The following is a 26,322-nucleotide window of genomic DNA, read 5'->3' on the forward strand; positions in this document are numbered from 1 at the left end:
AAAAAAAAAAAAAAATCTAAAAGTCATTTTTTTTTTTCTATTACCAAACTTCATATAGCTAAGTATAACCGGTGTGCATTTGTGAATTTATTGATCTCTTAGAGCTATAATCTTTTTAAAGTCCACCAGAGCCAAATTAATACCGTATGATTACATGAATATATGATTTATCTGCATTTTTCTTAGTAACCCTCTAAATTTTTACATCTTGTTTAAATTCTTGTGTACCCTTGTTCTTGTTGGGAAAAATAAACGCCATACTCAGTAAAAGAGCAAATTAAATCCAATAATTATCTATCGAATTCCGAAGCTTTTCTGTCCTTTCATTCTTTCTATATAATCAGAGTTTAAGGGTTTCAAAGCTTTCAATTCCTTTACTCCATCACCTTTTGCTTGCCATTGGAAACTAGTCACATTAATCTAATTTTTTTCTGACATAAGAAAACATTTTAAACCTTTTCAAATGGAATAGTTTAAAGTTGTTTCAATAAAGCATAGTCTTTTAGAGACAAATTCAAATTTTCTATAATTCCGAAAATCAACAAAATGTCCATATATGATTAATTATGTTTTAGCTTCTCTTTTGTATTTATCTAAGAAACGAAATATCCTTTTTTGAAATTAAAAAAAAAAATTTACCTTTATGAACAGCTTCTTTCAACCTTTTCTAAACGATATGACTTAAGAAATACACATACTTATCCATTTCTTTGGCACTCAAAATATTGATTAATAACTAAGCTTCAATAAATTATTAGCATACATTAAGTTCTGTCACTTTATAAAGTAAAACTAAAGTGTATCATTGATTCAACCTAATACTGAAAATAGCTATATATAGGCAACTTTGTAATATACCTTTTTCATAACGAATAAAGAAAACCTGAAAGATATTCAGTGGATTTAAAAATTACTATTCCTCGACATTCCGAAGACCCATTCCTTCCTTTCTGTAACCTAATAAACTCCTCTCGCCCAGTTCAAGGTGATGATATTATGATTCATCAGATGAAAAATATTCAGCTTCACCTTAAAGAATCTGATTCTGATAAGCGTTTACTAATCAAATATTATTTTCTAGATATTTGAATTAATACTGATTTTATAAAGATTCTGGCAAATGTCATCGCTATCTTAAACAGTTGGATTTTATCACTTTTACAAACTATTTAATGTGGAATGTAACCCATTCCTTCCTTCCTGTACCCTAATAAACTCCTCCCACTCAGTCCAAGGTGATGATATTATGATTCATCAGATGACAAATATTCAGCTTCACCTTAAAGAATCTGATTCTGATAAGCGTGTATTAATCAAATATTATTTTTTAGATATTTGAATTAATACTGATTTTATAAATATTCTGGCAAATGTCATCGCTATCTTAAACAGTCGGATTTTATTACTTTTACTAACTATTTAATGTGCATTAAAGGCCTTCTTCATGATAAAAACATTTGGAGACCGTATTTTTAAAGATTACTAATTTGGAATTTTATAGTTCTGCAGCATAACATATCATATCTAAATGTCCCGGATGGTCGTAAAGTTGAATAAAAAATGAACGTAATAATTTGGATATATATTTTTATTTTAAATGAGATATAAGTCTAACAGCTTATTGCTTAGAGTTTCATTATCCGAGATTACCTGATGGAAAAATTTCTAGAACGTGGATTGGTCGAGGATGAACGATTGCCACCCATCGGCTATACTCCCTCAAATTATTTTGCTTTTTTCATTGGGGCTTTGATAAAGACGGAGTGCATGCAACAGAAGTTAGCGCTATTAATCACATAAAAAGAAGAATCGATGAGTTCAATAGAGGAACTAGGTTGAAATGCTATTCGATACTTGATGCGAGATAGAATACCGACAAGATATTTTACGTGCTGAAGTTCACGTTTATATAAATTCAAATACTTATTAAACTAAGGTATTTGGAATGCTCTTATACAAATGACATTAAATATGTAAGTATTTCACTTAGTTCATCCTTTATTCATTACTGAAATATGTTCAATGGTTTATAACCATTCCATTCTTCTAAACGCCATTAAAACGAGCGAAAAGCTATTTTATGGATGGCTGATACGGTTACAATTTCTTTATAATGCTTGTTTATCCTATATTTCGAAACTAAAACTGCTCTTTATTTAGTCTTTATGTGAAAGAAGAAAATTTTATGAAACAACGTTTCCTCTAATCGTTCCCCTGAATTCTGTTTCCAAGAAGAAAATATTCAACTAACATAAAACGACATATCAAATTAAAGTAAACACTTTGTTCAGGTATACATGATAGTAGAGTAATATAATAAGCAATAATATCAGAATGCGTATTCATTTGCGTAATTTTGCCTTCAAACATATGAATAAAAATATATAATATGTTCTCTCTCTCTTATTTTTTTAACTTTATGACAAATGGCTTGTTTAATTTTATTTAACAGCCTTATTTTTCCTTCCAGGTTGAGAAATTCGGCAATAGCATCTAAAAGCCATGAGAAACTACGTTTTGCTTTTGTGATATTGATTTGCTCTATTTTCTTATTCATAATTTGCAGTGAACTATACATAGTACAACATTCTGTGCAAGTATTCAGCTCTCATCAGTATAAAACACAATCATTTAGCACAAATAGACTTGTTCTAGCAATCAGAAACAAGATAATAGAAATCGAAGAAAATCTAGGCATTTCTGGAAAATATAAAAATAAAACTAAAAAAGATTCAGTGAAATTCTTATCAGAGCATGATGAATATCATAGATTTCTTGATGAATCTAAAAAAAACTCTAACAAGACATTTTTCTTTTTTAATGATACAGAAACTTTTCATAAACTGTTTTTAGCGTGGCTTGAATCTCGTTCAAACACAGAAATGCCTTTTAATATTAGTTTCACATTGAATCATGAGAACGTGTGTGAGGACCACGGACAGACACTATCTATTCTCATTGCTGTCACATCATCAGCTACACATATGGAATCCAGAGCTGCTATTAGAGAAACATGGGGAGGGTACGCTAGAGAAAAAGGAGCTAAAGTTGTCTTTTTCCTCGGTTTACCCAAAAATCCCAAATACCGAACAAGAATATGGGATGAAAATACAAAATTCCATGACATCATACAAGCAAGCTTCTTGGATACCTACGCCAATTTGACTCTCAAAACCATTTCAGTCTTAAAATGGGTTTCAGAAGCGTGTTCTTTAGTAAAATATGTGCTGAAGGTTGATGACGACGTGTTTATAAATGTAGAAAATTTTTTGAACATTACAGAAGTGAAAAATCATTCAAAAGCTATCTTAGGTGAATTAGCTCATGAATGGCACCCAGTAAGAAGTACTAAAAATAAATGGTTCACTTCTTACAATGAATATCCCTTTAATATTTATCCCAACTTTGTTTTTGGTCCATCCTATCTACTCAATGGGGACACCATTAACCTGCTTTACAATGCAAGCATAAAAATGAAATTATTTCATCTGGAAGATGTCTATATAACAGGATTTGTGGCAGAAAAAGTAAACATACAAAGGATTAACCTTCCAGCAATGTTTAATACGCCGAGAGATTTACAACCTTGCAACTTCAGGAACCTTTTAAGCAGTCACGGTCATACTCCGCCAGATATGCGACGTCATTGGATGTGGCTCACTAGAAGAAATTTCAAGTGTGAATCTTAAAATCAATTCAAAATTAACATTTTCAAAGATAAAATTAAAATTCTGATGTGCAAGAACACACTTTATAAAAATGTAAAATTACATTCAAAATTTATCATATTCTAATTAATGTGAGTAACCGAATTACTTATTTTTAGAATAAGTAATCACTTTAATATATAAAATATACTTGTGAAAGTTTGTTTTCTGTTTTATGTAAGCATTTGCTTCATTGATTTAAAAGTGACTTCAATTTATACTTCATGTAATAATAAACACTATTATTTTAATTCAGCAATAGCATTGCAGAAGATATTTTAAAATATTAAACCAAAACTAACTTAGATGAAAATCAATGTTACTTTTTAAAAATTTCCATAACTCAGCAAATTTCTTAATTGTTGAGAAATGCTTAAATAATTGCAAAAATGAAACGCAATCTAAGAAACAGTTTTATTTTAAAAGGGAGCTTTTTACATAATGGTCGTTTAAGTAAAGTATAAATATATTCCATATACGACAGAACCAAAAAAAAAAAAAAAAAAAAACCGCAGTCAGGTAAATTATTCAATTTTAGAAAAAAATAAAGTTTGTGTTATGAGATTCCGAGAGAAATACGCGAGTCAGCGAGATTTGTTTCAACTTTTTTGTTTAATTTCTTTAAGTGTAACTAAATAGGAAGGTTGATTCAAAAATAATTTGATCGTGAATTATCTGTGTGTTGTTGATAATTTTAGCGTTTTTGCATCACAATAACAATTATTTTTAGTAAAATATACGTTGCAACATGCATTTTTCTTTATTGCAGAAAGAATGTTCAAAGTTTTGATTTCCTATTTCAATAACCTGTCGACTTGTAAAACTAGTTCACAAAATGTTGACTGTATTAATATATATATTTGATTTATTTATTTATCCTCTTATGTATTCTTTTGTCAGATAGAAATTTTTATTTATTTCTTCAAAAAAAAAAAAAAAAAAAAACTTTGCAGACAAGCAGACTTTAAAAATCTAATGAAGTGGTTAAAATGCCAAACACTCACTCAAAAATTTTGAAAATGAACAATTTCCATTCACCAATAAAATATTTTATAATTCATTAAATACAAATTTTGAGACTGTATAATATTATTTTTGCTGTGATAACCAGCGTTTTAAGTGTTTGCTATATATATATATATAAAGAGATAAGCAAAAATATAAAAACATTATTTTAAAATTTTTATTTACATAAAGCAAATTCAAATAGCATAAAAGCAAGACACAAGCTAGCTTTATCAAATTCAAAATTTGATTTATATGCTCCATGCTTTTGTTTGACAATTAATGGTTAAAATAACAAATATAGAAAACATTCTCATATAAGTAAAAAACATAACTTGACATTAGCTGCCTACAAAAAATAATGGGCAATAAGATTTATAAAAAAAAAGGGGGGACTATATATAAAAGCGAAAATAAATATTAAAATGATTGAATTATAGAAACACACACACACACACAAAAAAAATGTTTTGTTTTTTTAAATTGTTTTCTTGTTAAAAAGGGAGGGAAATGAACTGACTAGAAATCTTTTCTTGTAGCAAAATATTTAACATATTTGAAATGCAAACATTTGTCATTCAACTAAAACCTTTTCTCACTAAGATTAAAATCAGTCTAAAATTGCATATATAATGGATATATTGGATGAAAATTTATTAATTCTCTTAAATGAAGCACAGATAAGAAATCTTTATTAAACACTGAAATTAAAAATTTCAAAATAGTTTTTTTTTAATAATTTTTGTAAAGAAATCTCAAATCAGGCATTTAAGAATACCAAGAATTAACATTTACAGAGAGAGAAAAATTATATGGATGATGTGAATATGTCAATTTGCTCTGACTAATTTAAATAAAAATCAAAGTCTAATAGTAAATTTTAAGCTCTACCAAAAACCGAATTTGATCACCAATTTTTGTAAAAAATATTAAGGCTTCCATTATTTATTAATGATAAGTATCTACCACTGACAATAAAATTTCACATTTGTTAGAAGATTCAAATACTGCTGAAGAAGTATTGCATAAATGAGAAAATTTGTCAGATTGCACTAAAAAAAATCAGATACTTTTAATTTAAAAAGGAAGAAAAGAGATACTTAAGTAAAAATAAATATATGACGAAAACTTTTTCCATGAGTGTGGAAAACTTTGTTTTCGAATACAAATTGCAAAAGGGGGGGGAGAGAAAAAAAAAACCCTGAAAAATTTAACACGGTATTATTACATTTGATTAGTAACCAGAAACATTTTTTTTTCCACAAAAAGATCAATAATCATGTAATATTTTAGAATATGTCTATCCTTTAAGATACAGATAGAAAAAAGAATTCGTAAATATTTCAAATTTATATATATTTAATTACATGAATTCATGTATGTTTAATATAAAAAAACTGAATTAAAATTACTAAATTATTAATTTTACTCTTACATATAAACAAATCTACAAAATAGACACAAAATAAGAATCCAAAGAAAACTCTTTATAAATAATAAATTTTCAACTAGGTACACTGAAATATGTAAAACAAATCTATCCATAAAATGGTGTATTATACACATATTTTAGTGCATAATGAACTGAAATGCAAACTTTTATAAATATATTTTGTGTAGTAGAGAAAAAAAATGACTAATATCTTTATAAAATAAATAAAAAATTACGGCATCATTACATATTTTTTTTTTCATTTCACTTAAACCGTATCTACATTTAGAAGAATAGAAAATTATTGATGTAATAAATTTAGAAAATTCGTAAAACGTACCCATACGAATATTCACCTGTAATGTAAAAACCTTCATATTTCACCTTCATTCAGCAAAAATTCATTTTTTTAAATGCCCAAAACAAAATAATATTAAAATAAAAACGAAAGCATTTATTTCTCCCAGTGTGAAGAAAGCCCAGAACTTCTGACTACCTTGTTAATTGTTTCAAGTTAACAAACATTACTTGTAACAAAATGAAATCAATGTAATCATCACATTATTTTATTTCTAAGCATTTAATTTTGAAAACTAATAAATGTCAATGAACCCATAAATTCTTAAATGTGTAATGATTTTTTTAAAAATATTCCTGAGGAATAATAATGACTTCAAATCAAAAATATACTCCCTATCAGTTTCTGAAGAAAGATACAAGTAAAAAAATTCTCAGTAGATAAAAAATATATATATAACCATATTCAGTACACTTAAGATTTAAGACATTAAAAAAATTGAAAATAAAATAATAACATCAAAATTACTGTTAAATGAACTTATAATCAAGTAATAGAAAATAAGTGTGACAGAAAGAAAAAAAATTAAAACACAAAATGTCAAATCTCAAAACACAAAGTCAATCTTTGAAATCAAGGAACATTCAATGTTCCTTAATTTCAAAGCACAACACATATTAAAAAAGAAATTCCAAAGCACAGAATTAGAAATAGTTTCAAATCAAGTAATTCAACATCAGATTGGTTTTCTTGTCAATTTGCCTAGGACAATTTTTATTTATTAAATTAAAATCACGCCGATAGTAATTAAGTTTCGCCAATCAGGATGAAATCATTATAACATAAGTAATTGAACAATGAAAAGGAGACGCGATTTTGTTGTTAGAAACGAATCAGATTGTTGAGATATTGATGAACATTAATATATACAAGAAATACATACAATATATGATAGGCTAGCTTCAACCTCTGTTAGGAACAATTCCCACAATGCAAGGAATACATTTATGAGACACAGATAATTTTTTATACAACCAGCAAGCAAAAGATATTTAAAGTTTCACATAAAATATTGGCATTTTATTCCATATCAAAAATGTAATTTTAAAACAGACCACTCATACTCCACTCTATTTACACCCATTTTACTTGTTTATTTCAAATTTTGTGATAACGCCACAGAATAAAGCTGATTTTAAGTGCTTTAAGGTTACACTAATTATTATAAATTAAACACAAATCTCAGGACAAAAATTACATTAAAAATGATAAATGCCATTTTGCATCATGATAGCACAGATATTTACTATAGTTGCCAATAACAGAAATATTAATAAGAGTTCCATCCAAGAACAATCTCAGAACAGAAAGTTTATATTTCAGTCTGGAAAACTATAAAATATAATGAATTGAATGTTAAAGAAATAGAAGAAAAAAACTTATTTGTTGTATAAAACAGTTCTAAAACGCAAAATGTTCAATTGTACATTTTAAATAACTAAAAATTTTCTATCCTCATAAGTTACCAGCATCTTTATTCAAATAAAATAATCAATTCAGGCTTGCAATTTCCAATATTTCTGTTTTATTTCTTAGTCATTTTATTCAAAAATTACAATTTAAAAATAATATTGTTTAAAGGAAAATTTCTGTAATGGAGTGTTTTGGAATTTCTCATGTTTTTCTATATATATTTCAAGTCAATTCTCAATTATTTAAACAAATAATAAATTCTTAGACACAATAAGTAAAGATTTGATTTACCTTTTATGAAAAATACATATTTTTTTAAATGAAATAAAGTTCTTGAACACACATATGTATAAAAAAAACTAAGAGTTCAGTAAGAAACTTTAACATGAACTAAAATTTTTTAAAACTTTGACATGTTTCTCAAATCTATGTATATATATATATATATATAGAACTATATATAATTAAATTTATCAAAATTAAACTATCTGTCAATATTATTTACATTCATCTAACCAACTTCTAAGGGAAAAAAAAAACAAAAAGGTCCTGGTAAATCACATATATAACAGAGATTGCCAGTTGCAGCATCTCCAGAAACATCAGTAATTCATTGAATCTAAAGGCAAAAATTTAGACAAAAATGGCACGGATAAAATAAATCAATATTAAATCTTAAATGTCTATTTACAGCAAATACAAAATTTAGAACAGTCAAACTAATAAAAAAACCCGAATTACATTTTCCCATTTATGTATAAATGCACTGAGCAAAGAATCTACTTTTTCTTTTTCAGCAAAAGCAGAGATCTTAATATAAATTTGATTTAAGGCCATTTTTTTATAGTTTGCAACCTTTAATGTTACACAATTTATGATAAGCAAATATCTTCCTTTACATAACAATGAAGTAAAAATAGTTATCAAATATCAGGATTGTCATAAACAGCAAGGCAATAAATAAGTGGGGAGGCAAGTCAAAGATTACCTTATATTGAGACTTATTGCATCTTTAATTGATTACAATAAATTCAAAATCATTTATAAAGCTTCACTTATATGTAAAAAAAGTATTTAATATAATATTTCATTTAAAAAATGAAACACCTCCAGGTAATGGAAACTTTATCATGCACCACACTCTTTATGCGACAAAACTGAATGACAAATTTCAAGGGAATGTGGTTCAGCTGCTTAATTTACACAAATATCACCAAAGGAAAATACATTTTCCATAAATTTATACATCAAACATTTACTTCTCACAAAACATTACAAACATTCACTTAAAAAAATATAATTAAAACAATCTCCTTATAATATTTAAAACATTAACGATTGTTTGTTGATATACAGGTTCACATATATTAACAACCTTTAATAACTGCAAATTTGCACAAACAGCTCACATTTATGAACACTAACAATGCACCATTTAGTTTGAGGGGAAAATAAATGAAAATTATTTATACAAAACAGCAAAACATGAACTGAATATATGACTTCTAAGAAAAAAATATAAAGCTGCTAATGAATTTATATTAAAAAACATGCTAGATATTTCCTTAAACTGTATACTAATAAATCAGATAAAACTAAATAATATCAAACATACCCTGTATACTTACAGGAAAACACAAATGCTTCACAGAATGTCCAAAAATACAGTTTTCAAACATTGGAAAGGGTGTGTGTTTATAGATAACAAGATAAATTATATATATATGTATATATATTCACTGCTCTTCGGAAATATAGCAAATACAAAACATAGGCACAAATATAACCACTGATAAAGCAGAAAACTGATGACCAACAAGAATTGGATGACTGTTAAGGCAGTAACAATGTTTTATAGTAACATCCATCTTACAATTTCTTGATATATTTTGATTTTCTTATGAGAATGCAACAGCTACTCAAATCCCCATGAGCTTTGGAAATTTCTGACAGTGGAATAGCCACCTTATTGAAATCAATCTTATCTTCAAAGACCTGAAATTAGAGAAATTTCCATCGAAATAACAGCATGATTAAACACTACAAATGTATATATATATCTTCAGCTGTTTATCCATCCTTAACTACCATTTTGCACTCTTGCTTTAGAAAGTTTTTCATCCAGTTTTGGACTAAGGAAGCCATTTTTTGGATATGCTTTGTTAGCTAATTCTTAAATTTAAATTCTATATCTTCTCAAATTTCAACATTCACAATTGTTTTTTATATAGCATTCTTAATAGTTCAAAATTAGAATTCATTATCATCCTATATCAAATAGTTGAAAGAATTTTCAGATGATAATCCGATTATAAAACAATATATTTAGATCAAGAATTTAAAATTAAAATAGAAGGTTTAATCAAATAATCACTTTAAAAAATTATGTTTCAGTTCAAAAAATACCTTTTGAGAATTAAATTGAATAAGATTAGGCGGAGAACGAAGTTCTTGTTTGAAATAAGAGGTATAAATTTCTGATAAGAACTTGTTTCCCACCCAATAATGCATATCAAGTTTCTCTTAAACTCAAATTTAAAGTTCAGATGAAAAATATGCTACAGTTTATTTTTCCATATATCTCTGAAATTAGCAAGAGGCATTTCTCTTAGAATTACCATTTCATTAAAAAATATTTAAAATTCATTCACAGGAAATTATTCAAATTAAAATTCTGCCTTTCATTTCCACATAGTTTAGAGTTTTCAGTAAATTTACTTAATTCAACAATTATTAATGAAATAAAAAGTATTTAATAATCTAGTATTTTGAAAAGAATTCTTTTCAAAATACTAAAATGCTACCAGTCGGCTCAATCAAAAAATAAATTTCTGCATTTTTTAAAATTTAAGTTATAAGGAGAAAAAATTGCCTCAGTAATTCATGAGTTGAATCTTGCAACTCCATTACATAGCCAATAAACCCTTTTTCATTGACTTCAAAGAATGTTACAAAAAAAAAAAAAAAAAAAGAACTTGAATAAAGAATAAAAAAATGTTCTAAAAAGGGAGAAAAATAGTCATGGAATTTGTGTCAGTCAACAAGGAAATTGAATAATAATAATAATTGCTAGGAGTTAGCAGGCCCCATTATGAAAATGTGCTAATCGCCAATTTCAAAAATATTATCGTTATACAATATTACAATACCAAAATATTAAAAAAGTGTCATGAAATGTTGAAATGTTAGACACACTAAGGTATGAAATACATATAGTCAAAAGTAAATTTAAAACAAAATTAAAATTTTATTTAATTTGTTTTACTTCTGACAATATTGTGGTATTTGGAAGCAAAACCAATTAAAATAAAATAATTCAAAATTCTTTTCTTGGGAGTTGCAAAGTTGTAAATATGCTGTTCTAGACTGTTGTGCACATAAAGAATATTTTTGATCCTTCTATCATATTAAGCACAAAGTGTATAATTGGCATCTTACCCCCACAAAGTAAGAGAAAGTAGATCTTTCAAAAGCTAACTATGCCTTCTAATATCAGAGTAGGATGTCAACAATTTTAATATCCAAATATTAAGATACACGATGACAGCATTCTCTTAAGAAGGTTGAATTGAAACTTTAATCTTGAATACTTTAAACAGTCAAGGGGGAGGGGATCCTTTCAATATATATAAAATGCAGTTCCTACAACAAAACAATTTACTTTTCAATTAAAAAAAACAAAAAAAAAATGATTAATTCAGAGACAAAAGGCACACTTTTTAATCAATATATATCCTATTTCACCTGATGTTGGCAAACAAGACATATAATGCACTAAAATTTTGAAGCAAACTTCCAAATTATTTCAGAAGATTGCATAAGTTCATTCCTAATCTACAGATAGCCTTCAACCAAAAAAAAAAAAAAAAACAAAAAAAACCAATATAACTTAATTAATCAAGAATATAACCTCCATTATTCTGTTTGACATATTTCCATCCATTCAAAAGTTTGCCAATTCCATTAACAAATGATCTTTGTTTACCAAAAACAGATCGTGTTTTTGAGCATCTTCCTCACAAATTACTCTAAAAACTAAACAGATGAAAGTCAGATGGAGCAAGAAATGAATAGTTCCAATGGAGTCCCACCAAACACACAACAATAATTTTAAAGAATGCAGCCCAGTTTTTGAGACAGATTCTGCAATTTCACCTATTTTTTCCCATCTTTATCTGTGCTGATCATTATTATATTAAATAGACTTCTCATCACTTGTTACCACATGATCAAAAAAGTTTTTTTAAAAAGAATTATAATGTGCAAGGAGATAAATGGATGACGCAGAAAGAGATAAAGTTTGTAGGTATTTACCTTGGAAATATATCTATGCATTTTTAAATGGTGAAACATGATTGAATCATCAATGTTTAGCTCCTCTAAAAAATCCTCAATTGTTACATTAGGTTTTCTTTTCAATGAAGAATTCACAACCCAGCCTTGGTTAATCTTCCAATACAAAATCCCCATTTCCAAATCTACAAAACAATAATGTGCAAGGAGCACAATATTGGAACAGAAGCACAATATTAATAAATAGACAGAATGCTTTTTTTATTTTTACAGTTTTTTATATTATCTTTGTAGCACTCATACCTTCCTGAAATTCATAAAATATTGCATATGAAAAACGAAGTTTTATATTGCTCATTTTAAAAAAAAATGTCATACCTATTTTATCAATAGGTTAAAATACAATAGGTTTCTTTTAAACGACGTATTTTAAAAATATTTAAAACTGCAAAGACAAAGGGCATGTATTTTTTAAGTGCAAAGAATACAGCCAAACAAAGCAGTGGCATTTCCCTATAAAGCACTCTCTCACACCTTCTATAAAAATTGAATAAAAACTTTTGCACTGACCTGATAATTTCCCCAAGCTCTATTATTCACTAATGTTATTCATGCGATTATGTTTTCGTCTCCCTTATCATACGAGAATAAGAGAAATTTTTTTTAAAAACAAAACATACTCAACTGAACTTTAAAATATAAATTTTATTTCTTATACTTCATAGAAGTAACCTGAACAGAAGAATAACAAATTCATAGAATAAAAATATTATAAAACTTTCTAAATCCATTAAATTAACTATTATCCATTATTTAGTTTTAAAACCTTTGAATCCAATTCTCCAGTTTAAAAAAATGGAGAACCTGAATTAACAAAATGAAAAAGTTGAATTTTGAAATCTTAAAATACCTTTGTACTATTTGGGAATTCAGATCTATGTATAAGAGTTCCATTAACAAACAAACAATTAGCAGCTTCAGGATCTGGTACAGTTACTGTCTGATATCTATATGTAGCTTCCTGGGCCATACGCTATAAATAATAGAAAGAAAATTATATACAAATCACATACTTGGAAATAAAATATGTACAGCTGAAACTCTACCACATAAAAAGTTGACATTCATTTCACCAACAAAATTAAAAGTGGATAAAATACAATGAAAAAAAAAAAAAAAAACCCTTCCAATTCAATAATTTGAAGCAATTCAAGAATTCTATAAAGCAAGAGAAAAAAAGATAATCAGCTTAATTAATAATTAAAATTTTTTAAATACTTAAATTCAAGAAAAGGATTTAAATATATAGTCAAAGCTTATATACATTTCAGAAATTATGCACTATCCACTCAATGATACAGAATTTATTCTATAAACTGTAATAAAACAAGCACACAAATACAACATTCCTTAACAGCCAATCACTCATAAATTAAACCAACACTCAAAAGACAAGCAATTACAAGAGAAAATGTCTTATTTCTTTATCTAAAACAATATAGAAATATAAAACAATAAATATAACAATAAAAATAGATTGTAAAGAAATATATATTTAGGACAGTGATAAGAAAACTACAGCCTAATTACAGTTCTAAATATCCTATTCATTTAAAACAATAGTGCAGAATTTTAACTATTAATATTGTGATTAACCCCTTAAATTATTAATAATTTAACTATAATTAATCCCAAAATGAAGTTTTTAGAAATGCAATCACAGCTTCATTGATCACATAAAGATTAAAAAAATGTTATACATTTATTTTTTTTACACCTTATTGAGTTTTATAATTATATTAGCACAACAAAATTTTCTCTTTTGGCCTGCTACTACAAATATTTGTCCATACTCGATATAGGAGGAAACATGACTTGATCACAATAAGAATATTTAGCTTAAAACAAATAACTTATAAATAATAAATAGAAAAAATAAGACATTTTTCTCATTTTAAATAAATAAAAGCACAGAAATTGTTTTAATCTTAAGAAAAAAATATAAGGCATCAATCACATTAAGTCTGAACAAAATGCTCGTCTAAAATTTCAAGAAGGGAAGATTGAAATTTCTGCAATATTGAGTTGAACATACAATTGTCTAAAATGCCTTTCATCTGCAAACAAAAACTGAAAAGGCAGGGGAAAGAATCTTATATCAAAGGTGAAAAGAGACTTGAAATTTCTCTCTCTAATTTTCCAGAAAGATTTCTAAATAGCACATTTCAAAAGACAATGCAAGACAAAACTATTTTTCCAATTCACCAATTACATTTAAATCTAATTTACTTAAAAAAGAGACCCACAGGAATATTTAGAAAACCCTTGGAAGTGAAGCTTTCCTTTTACTTTTTATTTTCCAAGTCAATAGTTAATGCACATAAAAAGTTGAAATTTTTTTTAAATGTTACTACCGAAATGTAAATAACATACTATAGAAATCCATTGCTCCTGTGCATGAATGGGGCCCCAATTCTTTTTAGTTTTATTTTTGACCTTCAGTTATTTATTTCAGATCTAATTAGCTTGTTTTTATAGAATCTTAAATAAAATATTTTCATGCAAATATTCATCAAAGTAACTTCAAAGACCTTTAATGGCCATTGTTGAAAGACAACAAAACAACATGCATCAGCCAAACAGCAAGAAAACAGTGTTAAAAAAAGTTAATCCCTCTATTAAATTCTAAAAGTATTTGCAGGAAAAAAAACAAAAAAAAACAAGTTAGTCTTTTAGTTAAACAAAATAACCTAAAATCTGAGCCATGAACTACTCTGCAAGAAAAATTATAAATTGCATGTCTACATTTTAATATAAATTACACACATAAAATATAAATCACATTAGCAGAAAGAAAAATACATTTAATGAATACCTTTAAAACACTTTGCGCCTCATCAGATGCAGATACACAAATAATATCAGGACCAGCAATAGATAGCAAAGATTTAAGATGATGCTTCCCCGGAACTTTCACAGGTGTAACAGGATATTCAGGAAATGCATCAGCAACAGCTCTTGCACCAGCATCATTAGTTCGTTTTGATAGACCAACAAAAAATTCTTTTCCTAAAATTAGTTATGTAAGAAAAATTAGTAAGATCCAAGAAAAGATACTATTATAAAATCAAATTAAAAATAAAGGTATATCCATTAGTGCAATAAATGTTGAATTGCATATATTATTCCCTTCATTCCTACAAATAAATCAGTATTAAAAAGTATATTAACTCTGTTCTAAGTATAATTATTCTATTAATCCTATATTTATACACTTGTAATAATTTAGTTATGGAGTGTTGGCGATTTCAGATAAACACACATATCCTCTTGGTAACAACTATAAAATGACTAGGTTTCAGAAATATTTTAGTTTATATTATATAATAGTTTTCCTCACTGGAATATATATATTTCTATAGATCACCAAAATTTTTATTAGCAAAGTTCATTTTCATGAATTCACACTTTTTTTAAATAAGAATTATGCTCCTAATTTGTATAAAGTTACTCATGCAAAATCCTTTAGTGAATTTTACATAATTGCATAAATCAAGCATAAAAGGAGCATTCAAATTCAATAGCAACCTTTTAAAAATAAGAAGCATAATTTCAATGCAAGGGATAAATTTAAAGTATTTTGTCTAATGCAAGTTAATCCAAATTTGAGATTGCTTGAAAAAAAAATGTGATTTTGTCTTTTTACCTTTTGTTCAAATTTTTATCAACAAGCAAGCTAATTTATTATTATTATTTTTATTTTCTACAGCTTATTATAAAATGCTACTGAAGGATTTTTTTAGAAGGTACGTCTAATTTCCCTCAAAATTTTGCAAAATCATCATCTATTATTCAGCTGAAGGGTTTAATATATATATATATTATTAAATATACTTTTCAACAGAGAGCAAAAAGTACTTTAAAATGAGAAATTTGGGAAAAAGTACATTTGTATATATAAATTTGAAATTTATCTACATCAATAATAAATCACAGCCTTCAAGACTGAATTTGCAAACTATCTTTTTGAATGTTCTAAATCAGAAAGACTGTTTTATCGTGAATCCATTTTCTGATCAAAGTGATTTCTCCCATTAACAATTAAGTTCCAATAAAACAAAAGCAAGAAATGATCTTGTCATCTCAAAATTTCAGATAAAAAACAAACAAACAGGAACAATATCAGGAAAAAGGATGAAATTGAAGAAGGCTGATTATTAAAAACACATTTTCACTCTTCTGAATACAACTTAAGTAATGTAGCATTTATTTTTGGAAGTAAATGTAGAGCAACATAGTACTTCCAAGTGCAACAAAACAATATGGATACAATTACATACAAATACTTTCAAACACTAATTAATAGCTTATTAAAATGATATGCAAATACTAAATAGAAGGAAAAATAGTAAATAGAAAATTTATTAGATATAAAAGAATTGCATGCCTGAAAATTAAGAACTTGAAATATAATTTGAATTTTTATATACACTTCACTATTCTAAAATAAACACATTCAGCTGCAATATCAAATTCATTCTAGCTCATTCATTAAAGTTCATCTGAAAGGGAAGAAAAAAACATTTCCCTAAGAAAGAAGAGGAAAAGAAGCTGTCCAGTTATGTATCAAAGTTTCGAATGATTATTAAAGCAATCTGCATAACTTAAAAGCTGGTCCATTAATTAGAATTTTTGAATTTTAAAATTTCTCAACACAAAAATTAATTATTAAAAAGTACTTTGTCTCCATTAAACAAAAAAGTGCATTGAAAATTTGAGTCTTCTGTATGTTTTCATTCTTGATGTAAAAAGATAGCAAACAGAAAAATCAGATCGCTTCCGATAATGTCATACATGTTAAAAAAAAAGGCAATCTATTAATTGAAATTCAGCAACCAAGTTCGCTTGTTACTTTTGTTACAGAAAATTTTATATCTATTTTAATTTATTGGTTGGTTAGTTACTATTTGCTTCTATACCACAAAATGCAAACCTATCATTAAAAGAAAGAGCAGTAAGATAAAGCAACCTAACCAATAATGTTAAAAAAAAAAAAAAAAAAAATGTAAGAAACCACAAAAAGTACATTTGAAGGAAATGGGAAAGCTAAAAAGCAGAAATACAGAATTCCAATAAAAAAGTATTTATTTAGTACAACAAAATTCCTTCTCTATATGAAATAAAGGCGTAGGAGCTCTGTGACTTGCATGACAGAACAAGACACTTTTTCCAGTAGGAAAAAAATTTGATTAAATAACAGCAGTACAAGAATTGCGGACTTCTATGACTGAAGGTCACAAACATCTCATTCATTTTCAAATTCTTTAATTCCTATGACTTAAAAAGCTAAACAAGGAAGAAAAAAAAAAAAAAAAAAAAAAAAAAAAAAGAAAGAAAAGTAGGTTAAAATGATGGGTTCATAAACACGCCCAACTTGCTATATTAACTTAATAAGAGAGTAGAGAAAATAATTCAAAAATTAAGGTTAAGAATTAAACTCAGCAACTGCAGCCTCTGGCACAATGCCACATTTCAAGATCATTCTATCAGAGCATTTAAGTTTAAATGCATCTATCAACTACATTAGGAAAGTCTTTAATAACAATAAAAATTCAAAAAATTATAAGTTTTAAGGAGCAGGGAAATATGAAATAAAAAAACAATCCCATTTTAAAACTACACTAAAACTTGATTTTACAGCTACAATAATTTTTTTTTTTTTTCCCTCTTCCCCACCCAACAATTTGGCTGAAATTTCCTAAAATGATGACGAATACTATTTTTAATCATGATAATCTAATTCTTCATAAAGAATCCAGATGGTAAATATATATTCTTAATAAATAATAAAAATAATTTCATAACAATACAATAAAGGAATAAATCCTAGAAAAAGAAAAACCCATTTATTCCGAAATAATAAATTTCAGCTGATAAAACAGACAGACAGTTTAAATTTTGAAACAGAAAATATCTAGAATCTAACTTCTAAAATTTCAGAAATATAATTAAATAAGGAAAGAATACTTATATTCCTGTCAATAACTGAAAAATACCTGTAAATAAAATGTCTCCACCATCCACCATAGCTTCAGGATTGGCAATATCAACTATTGGTAGCTCCATGTCTTTTTTCAAAATAGATCTCACAATATCTACCTATAATTATATACCCGACATGAAATAACCAGAACTAAATAACAAATAAGCAAAAAAATATTACTTTGCATATTCTCTCTGAAAACATATAAAGAATATATCAATATTCTCACATTTTATAATTCATTAGATCATTTTATTATACAATGGACAAACACATTAGGAACTCCAATATTCTCTAATATATTCTTATATTTCAAAAATTATAGGCCAGAAATAGGATAATTTTTAAAATTTATTTCAAATTAATTAGAATGCTTATTAACTTACTGAATATAATTAAATTAATATGATATAACAAACAATTTGACAAAAAAAGAATGATTACACATTTTTTTAGGAAGTATGGAACAAGTTTGATTTTATTCAACTTGTCTATTTAGAATTAAAACACAGTTCAAATAATATAAAAATATCACGAAACTAAACAAATATATAAGCTAACTCAATTTTTAAACTCCTAAATTATAAATAACCTCTTTCAGTATTGGAACATACAAATCAATTTTTAATTTAAGAATATATATACATACGTTAATGGTATTTCGTAATCTATTTTAAATCTTAATTAATTTAATTTTTTTTTATCTTAAATGAGACCATATTACTTTTTTCTAAAATTCTCTTATTTCCTCATCCAAATCCCACATTTTTTATTTAATTATTTCCAAAGTATGCTCACAAAAGTGGAAGATTAATACAGCTCTCATGATTCAAAATCAGGGATAAAAATTCCTAATGCCCACATCATTCCTTCCAAAGATATCCAAGATTCTCTTTCCTGAATCGACATATGTAAAAGAAATCCCTATAAGAAAATTGACACATTTCACCAGTCATCCTTTTGTACAAACCATGCCCTCACATGGAAAAATAAATGTTAGTTTTTCTAAGTGGATCTTCTTCTTATCTGTCTGACAGCACCAAAATAAGTTATGTATTTATGTATGTGTCGGTAACAATTTCATTTTATCCACATTTTAAAAATAATTATTTTCAAATCACTCAAACTCAGGCTTCACTTTAACTTCTGAACTGCAAAAACTCGTGCTTTTACACAATCATACCCCATGTATTAAAATGTTTTCTTTGCACAATTCTATTCTAAACCTATGAAAGTTCAAAGCCTCTTTTTCCCTACTTTCTGGCTTCCTTTTCATTTTATGCCACTGTTTGGTCATGACTTTTACAAAGAATTCTATACAACAGATAAAAATTCAGCTCCTTCCATAATATCAAGAAAAATAAAATATTTTAAAGAACTCCATGCCTATTTGAAAGTAAGATTTCATTTTCTAACCAGTCATTTTAACACTCTGTGCAACACATACAAATATGATTACATGTAAAAAAGTTCAATGTAATCAAATAAAAAGCTAACTTTTCTGACTTGAAATCTATATCAAAATACTAAAACACATAGAGGATTTAAAAATAAATTCCTTAATCAAAAAATAAATAAAAACATATAAAACTGGATAGACAACAGAAAAATAGGAAAGATTGAAACTGCATACCTTTTTTCTCAGTAATTTATGAATCAACTTTGTATAATATAAATCATAAAACATTTTTCCCAACACATGAAAAAAATTGTTACAATAAAACAAATTTTCTGCGAAACATTAAGCAGACAAACAACTAAAAAAGAAATTAAATCCATTTCTTGTTATCTTATTTTTAAAAAATAAAAACACCACACTGTAAATGTAGAATCCATCAATTTTTAAGCTAAATTGGATTTTAATAATTGCTTTTACAAATACTGTTTGAAGAGTAGTTCATAATAATAAAGGACAAATAATTTTTCAGCAAAGCTGGGGAAAAAAAATCAATCATAGATTGTACAAATTGGGGGGGGGAGAAAAAATGAAACTGCAACTTTTTATTTACTCATGGAAATAACTTATACAGCAACATTAAATAGAAATCCATATGTAACAGTATCCAAAATTTTATCCATAAAATGTTTTTAACATAATATTTTCAAAACAAGAAGTATATAAAATTAAAAGCAAAAATTATTCCTTTTCACAAGAATGCATTATATATATGTATACATAATACACTGATTAGATAATTAGCAAGAGTGAAATGTTTTCTGAATTTGTCTTTGATGGTCACAGATATGTTTAGCAACATCAACATATTAATACATCAAAAAGAACCTAAAATAATGAAAAATTGAGCCATGCCTGCAGTGCGAAACTAATCAATATAATTATATTTATATTATTTACAAATTTGATTTATAAATCTCAAATTGAATATTTAATCTGGATGAAGTGAAGAATAGTGTGCCCCCCAGTTTGTTGCCAATCGGAATGCTCTTCTAGCAACCCTAATGCTGTTTTGTTTACTACTTTTTGCAATGGTTGGTTGAGTTGTACATGAACTACAACTTTATTATGAAAAATGTTAAATTAAAAATATTTAAAAAATATCGATTAAAGATTTTAATTTTGTTCTTTATTATAATTAAAAATTTATTAAATAAAGAAAGTAATCTTATAATTAAAAGTTATTTTCTTCTTCCTTTTTTTTAAAAAATGTGGATACAAACAGAAAATATTTATTGGTATACGCATTAAAAATCAGCTGCAATGAATTGCTCGACATTCTCGTAATTCTTTTGGTGTTCTAAAGGTTGGTTCCCTTTATAATTTGTTATGTCAACAATTGTGCAAGAATGGATGTCGGGTAAATGGGATGGAAGACAGTATTTCGAACCTGCAAAATAGATGAAGGGCGAGTGAAATATGTATATATATATATTTTTTACAAGTTGATGAAGTTAGAAAAGGATGCTTGTTTGAAATTTTGTATGGAGAATGGTTTGATATCGAACCAGCAGGATGGATGATGGGCAAGGTGGATATTTTTTTTTTTTTTTTTTACGAGTTGATGAAGTTGGGAAAAGGATGTTTGTTTGAAATTTTATATGGAGAATGTTTCGATTGCTTCTTTTTCCGTTCTTTCTTTTTTCTTGGTTATGTACTGTTCCTATTATCCACACTGTCCTTAAGTTCAATGTGTTAGCGAAGCTACTAGGTTCCCGCTCCCAGCAAAGCCGTAGGATGTTTTTTTTAAGTTAAAAAATTCTGCCCGGTACCTGCAACAGATGCCGAAGGCACCAGGCAGTCTGGAAAAAAACAAACAATACTTATCAGTAAAAAGTCTTAATTATATTGCAGGAAATGGTAACCATAACTGTTCCGTGGAAGTATTTGTTTATTTTGTCCACCATCTTTATTGGCGACTTGGCATTGTTGGTGTAGCAACGGGCACACTAAAATTCACTTTTACCTTTAATCTTTTATGCAATTTAACATACATTTTCAAAATATACTCTAACCATAAATGATTGTTATTATTTGCCATCAAATGTTTAAAAAATGGTTCTATGATGTGAATTCATTTCACACACAATTCCAGATTGCTATTTATAGTGGTTAAAAACTGCAGAAGCAAAAGAATAGGTGCTTTATATATATATATATATCTGCATGTCCCCATGATTTTCAAAAGAAACAACAGTATTATTTACTTTACCTTGATAAAAATAATGGGATTCAAATTACAGATTACAACTTTTTATTGAAATAAAATTACTAATATTACTGCTGAAATTATTAATAATTATTCTAAATTACTAACTGTAAAAACAGAATATTAAAAAAACTTGAGACAGATACTCCATAAAAATCAAATAAAGAGAACAGACTTGCAATATAGTTCTTATGAACGAAATCGAAAGTGTCCACGTTAGTTTTGGACTCATATTTTGTTTCTCAAGCAGCGGATACAAATTTCAAACTGAATTATTCAACAGTTTTAATGGCATAAATTTGATCCAATAATTAATCTTCCAGAAATCCAGAATTGGAAATCAAACTCACCTCTTTTTGTCGAGTTGGAAGACCGGGTCTGCAAATAAGAGCTGTACCATTACAAACAATTGCAGTATCTTCAACAAATACGCTATCAGGTTGAGACTCATCAGGTGGCAGTTCTATCACATCAACACCTAGATCTCGTAAAACTTTGCGAAACTCTTCATGTTGTTTTCGTGCTAATGGAAGATCAATTTCACCACAAAGTTCAGCAGCGTTTGTTTTAAAAGAATCAGGTATTCTACAAACAATTGCATGTGTAAAACGACGAGCCGCCATCTTAAAGCCACCGCCTAAAATGTTTATTATGATTATGAAATAATTTGCATTTAAATCGATGAATTAAGAGAAATCATCGATATAGTATCGTATCTAATATCATTCAGATTTGTGTAAATAAATAAAAAAATAAAAAACAGTTTACTCAAATAGTCATTTGAGCAAAGCTCTTTCCTTTCAGTATTCTTAAAATCAAAATTAAATTCAGGCTATTTAACTCACAGTGATTTTTTAATTATATTATATGGATTTTTTTCCCATCAGTATTTAAACGAAGTTATTATGCTATTTTCACAAATTTTTTCGTAGTTTTAAATTCGAATCGTATGCAATAATATATAAGGATTTATCTGGTTTTTCTTTTATATGGTCCTATTTTTTAATAAGTTGCCTTGCCGTCAACAGATAAATAGTGCTGATGCAGTTCTTATTCCTACGTATTTTCATTGCTTAGCCATCGAGGCGATGGATGGATGCGCGTGCTTTGTTCTTATCAGTTTTATTTCTTTGGGAAGATCTGGCATCACTATTTTTCTCAAAGTTGTTACTTGTAGATTTGCATGGTATTGATGGTGTAACGCTTTCTTTTTCGATTGTTTTGCGTCCTGGGTGACTGTCTTTTGTCATATATGCGTACACTTGACCGTCGCTTCGCCGAGTAAATTTTTTTTACTCTTGATATTGGACGTGCGGTGTGTAATCTTCCCGATTATGTTTCTTTTTTTATTTTTATGAAAATTCGGGGCTGTGGAATTTAATTTGCAAGAATCTTAGAAACAGAACGCCCCCAAAATGGTCGACCGACTTGTAAACAGTGAGGCGAATGCCCGCAGAATTGCAACTGTTGAGAGCTGTTTTGGAGCAAATGGTCAGCCCCTAGCCATTCCAGGACGTGTTTTGGTTGGTGAGGGCGTTGTCACAAAAATGTGTCGCAAAAAACCGAAGACTCGCCAGTTCTTTTTGTTCAATGACATTTTAGTGTACGGTAACATTGTTATGGACAAAAAAAAGTACAACAAGCAACATATTATTCCTTTAGAAGAAGTCAAACTTGAAAATTTGGAAGATGATGGAATACTTAAAAATGGGTGGCTGATTAGAACCCCGACAAAATCATTTGCTGTATATGCTGCTACCGCCACAGAAAAAACAGAATGGATGGCTCACATCAATAAGTGCGTGGAAGATTTGTTAAAAAAAACTGGTAAAAAACCATCTTTAGAGCATGCTGCAGTTTGGATACCAGATGCAGAGGCCTCTATTTGTATGCATTGCCGGAAGACACAGTTCACTGTTCTGAACCGCCGACATCACTGCAGAAAGTGTGGTGCAGTAGTTTGCAATCCATGCTCCAATAAAAAGTTTTTGCTTCCTGCTCAGTCTTCTAAACCCTTGCGTGTATGTCTTAGCTGCTATGATACTCTTACTAAAGCTCGTGCTAATCAAGGTGACTTGCCTGTCAAGCCTGCAAATAAATCTGTCAATCAAGATTCATCAGGAGAAGATGATTCTGAGGATGACATTGATGATGGTGGAAAGAATGATGATCCTATCAAAGGCTTAGATAATTTATCCATAGATGAGAAGCCTACTTTTTATAATGATTCGGCTGAGCCTCCGTCCGACAGTACAAGCCCAGCTACTTGCGATACATCTAATACTCCTTCAAGTAATGATAATGCATGCTCTGGTGGTACTGATGCTCCCACTGATACTGGATGTTCTGGTGGGGATTCCTCTACATGTGATGCGGGATCCACTTCATGTGATTAAGAGTTAAGTATATCATAATGTAATCAGTGAGATTAAATAATATGTCATGAAGTTCTCATTAATACATTTGATTGACAATCTTTAATTTATGTGTACCATAAGTGCCTTACTGATCTGAAAATGTGTGGGTTTATGTTATGTTTTTCAATTTTAGGTGTTAAAAGCTTTTATACATAATGTTATGATGTCTAAGTTGCTGGTAATGATAAACTTCAGTATTTTGTCTATATTCATACAATAAAATTTTTGTAATGTTTGAAGTTTTAATAGAACTATTTACATATTGTTGAATAGAACTTGCTTGAATTTTAAGTTCTTAATCCAAGTGTTTTGTTCATTATTATATATTTATCACAAGTTTCAATGTCAATTCTGAACAATTTCCACTTTGTTTTTTATTCATAACATTAAGAATACTGTTAAGTTATTGCATGCTGATGATTGACATTTGGTAATCTTTCAAGTTTTTGTAGTTTACATGTTCACTTTTTATTTGTTGAACTATAAGTATTATTTTTAGGCTTGATGGATTTGCTCTTTGTTTTTTTCATATAAACTGATTTATTGTACCATTGCTCCGTATAGTCTTAAAAAGTTAATATTAGCTTTGTGAGGAGAAAATAAAATTAAGTTTGTCATTGATATGCTTGAAGTTAAAATCTTTATCATTACAAGAATGCCATTTTGCCTTAATACAAGTTTTTTAGATACTGCTTGCAATACATATTTAATAGTTTTATATTTGTTATAAAGTGAACTTTTTGCAACTTACTTGAAGTTATCAGATTGTTGTTTTTTAAAAAGTATTACACTAAAAGCAAGTTTTATTGTTAGAAACATTAGAATGCCTGTCGTCTTAATTTTTCAAGAATTATCTAATAATTTTGAAGCATTGTGTATTTTTTAAGAGCTTAATGTATAGGATGAGTAGAAAATGAAACTTATGTTTTGGTCAACTGTTATTACAAAAATGCTTCAAATTATTATATAAATGTTGCTTTTATGTCAAAGGATACTTTTGTAATTGAGTATTTGAACCTGGATATTTCTTTAAAAGCTTTGTAGTTTTGATGAACTTTAAATTTTAAGAGTTGTTGCTTTATATATTTAATTTTTTGAAGATAATTTCTTTATTAAAACTTTTTATACTGAAATTAATCTAATGATCATATGAAATGTTTTTATATTTAAAAGTTAAACAATGTTTCATTACTAAAATATTGATTTTAAGCATAAGTTTTATTTTTTATTCTTAATATTTTGAATAAAATTTATATTAAAATATTTAATATATAATTTTTAGTTTATGTACAAAAAAATGGAGTTTTGTTGTTTATCAAAATAGTTTTGTTTTAGACATGCTTAATATCGCTAATATAAAATTAACTGCCTTTTTCTACTTCTGGAAATTCTTTCTAGAAAATCTGAATTTAATATTGTTGTTAATAATTTAACTGTTTATATAATTTGTTTGATAATTTAAATCAGTATAAATATAAAGTAATGAAACATTGATAGCTTTTAGGCAGTTCTACACTGCAAGTGCCTTTACCGATTTGAAAACTTTTTTGTTTAACTTCAGATTTTCTAACTTTTTATACATAGTATTAAATAGTTGATAAAGAGTCAACAGTATTTACAACCAACTATTTTTCATGTTGCATAAAAATTTTTCAGTATTGAATTTTTTAAAATTGTTCATTGCCTAAGAGGTAATTTCTTCACCTTTGATAAAGTGCACTTTGTTATGTTATCAGTTGCATATGCCTCCCATATGAACAATATTCTTTCTGCTTTTGATATCTTATCAATAGCAAAGTAAATCTTCAAGGGTAATGATTAAATTATTACTTGTTAGTGATTCAGATTGTTCTGGAACAATCTTAAGTGAAATATTTTTAATGATTAGCATATTTTTAATCCAATATTTTGATGTTTGTGCAGTTCTAATTTAATAAAAGTTATTTATAACTGATCTTTGAGTCACTGTTTTCTTAATAGATGTTGTTT

General features: G+C 27.4%; 3 protein-coding genes across 5 annotated transcripts in view; 2 read left to right on the plus strand and 1 right to left on the minus strand.

Moving 5' to 3' along the window:
* Positions 1–3,798, plus strand: part of LOC129960635 (beta-1,3-galactosyltransferase 1-like) — a 29,935-nt gene extending 26,137 nt beyond the window's left edge. For all 3 annotated transcript variants that reach the window (XM_056074181.1, XM_056074183.1, XM_056074182.1), the window contains one exon: positions 2,471–3,798. In XM_056074181.1, the coding sequence (XP_055930156.1) occupies positions 2,471–3,689 (1,219 nt within the window). In that variant the 3' untranslated portion in view covers positions 3,690–3,798. The remainder of the gene's footprint in view (positions 1–2,470) is intronic.
* A 1,133-nt stretch (positions 3,799–4,931) lies between these two features.
* Positions 4,932–22,550, minus strand: LOC129960560 (N(G),N(G)-dimethylarginine dimethylaminohydrolase 1-like). Its single transcript, XM_056074048.1, has 5 exons — positions 22,267–22,550; positions 18,265–18,367; positions 15,084–15,277; positions 13,119–13,241; positions 4,932–9,910 (listed from the first exon to the last, which is right to left on the minus strand). The coding sequence occupies exons 1-5, from the start codon at positions 22,537–22,539 to the stop codon at positions 9,785–9,787; spliced, it is 819 nt and encodes a 272-aa protein (XP_055930023.1). The 5' UTR covers positions 22,540–22,550; the 3' UTR covers positions 4,932–9,784.
* Positions 22,551–23,079: 529 nt separating this feature from the next.
* Positions 23,080–26,287, plus strand: LOC129960755 (pleckstrin homology domain-containing family F member 2-like). Its single transcript, XM_056074366.1, has one exon. It carries the CDS (start codon positions 23,332–23,334, stop codon positions 24,310–24,312), a length of 981 nt encoding a protein of 326 aa, XP_055930341.1. The 5' UTR covers positions 23,080–23,331; the 3' UTR covers positions 24,313–26,287.
* The last annotated feature ends 35 nt before the right edge of the window (positions 26,288–26,322 follow it).

This window comes from Argiope bruennichi, chromosome X2 (genome assembly GCF_947563725.1).
Source record: "Argiope bruennichi chromosome X2, qqArgBrue1.1, whole genome shotgun sequence".
Taxonomy (NCBI): domain Eukaryota; kingdom Metazoa; phylum Arthropoda; class Arachnida; order Araneae; family Araneidae; genus Argiope; species Argiope bruennichi.

Coding starts and splice junctions, on each gene's coding strand:
- LOC129960560 (XM_056074048.1), bottom strand. CDS start 22,539: ATGGCGGCTCGTCGTTTTACACATGCAATTGTTTGTAGAATACCTGAT. Junction 18,368..22,266: donor TTCCAACTCGACAAAAAGAG/GTGAGTTTGATT, acceptor ATATAATTATAG/GTAGATATTGTGAGATCTAT. Junction 15,278..18,264: donor TGGAGACATTTTATTTACAG/GTATTTTTCAGT, acceptor AACTAATTTTAG/GAAAAGAATTTTTTGTTGGT.
- LOC129960755 (XM_056074366.1), top strand. CDS start 23,332: ATGGTCGACCGACTTGTAAACAGTGAGGCGAATGCCCGCAGAATTGCA.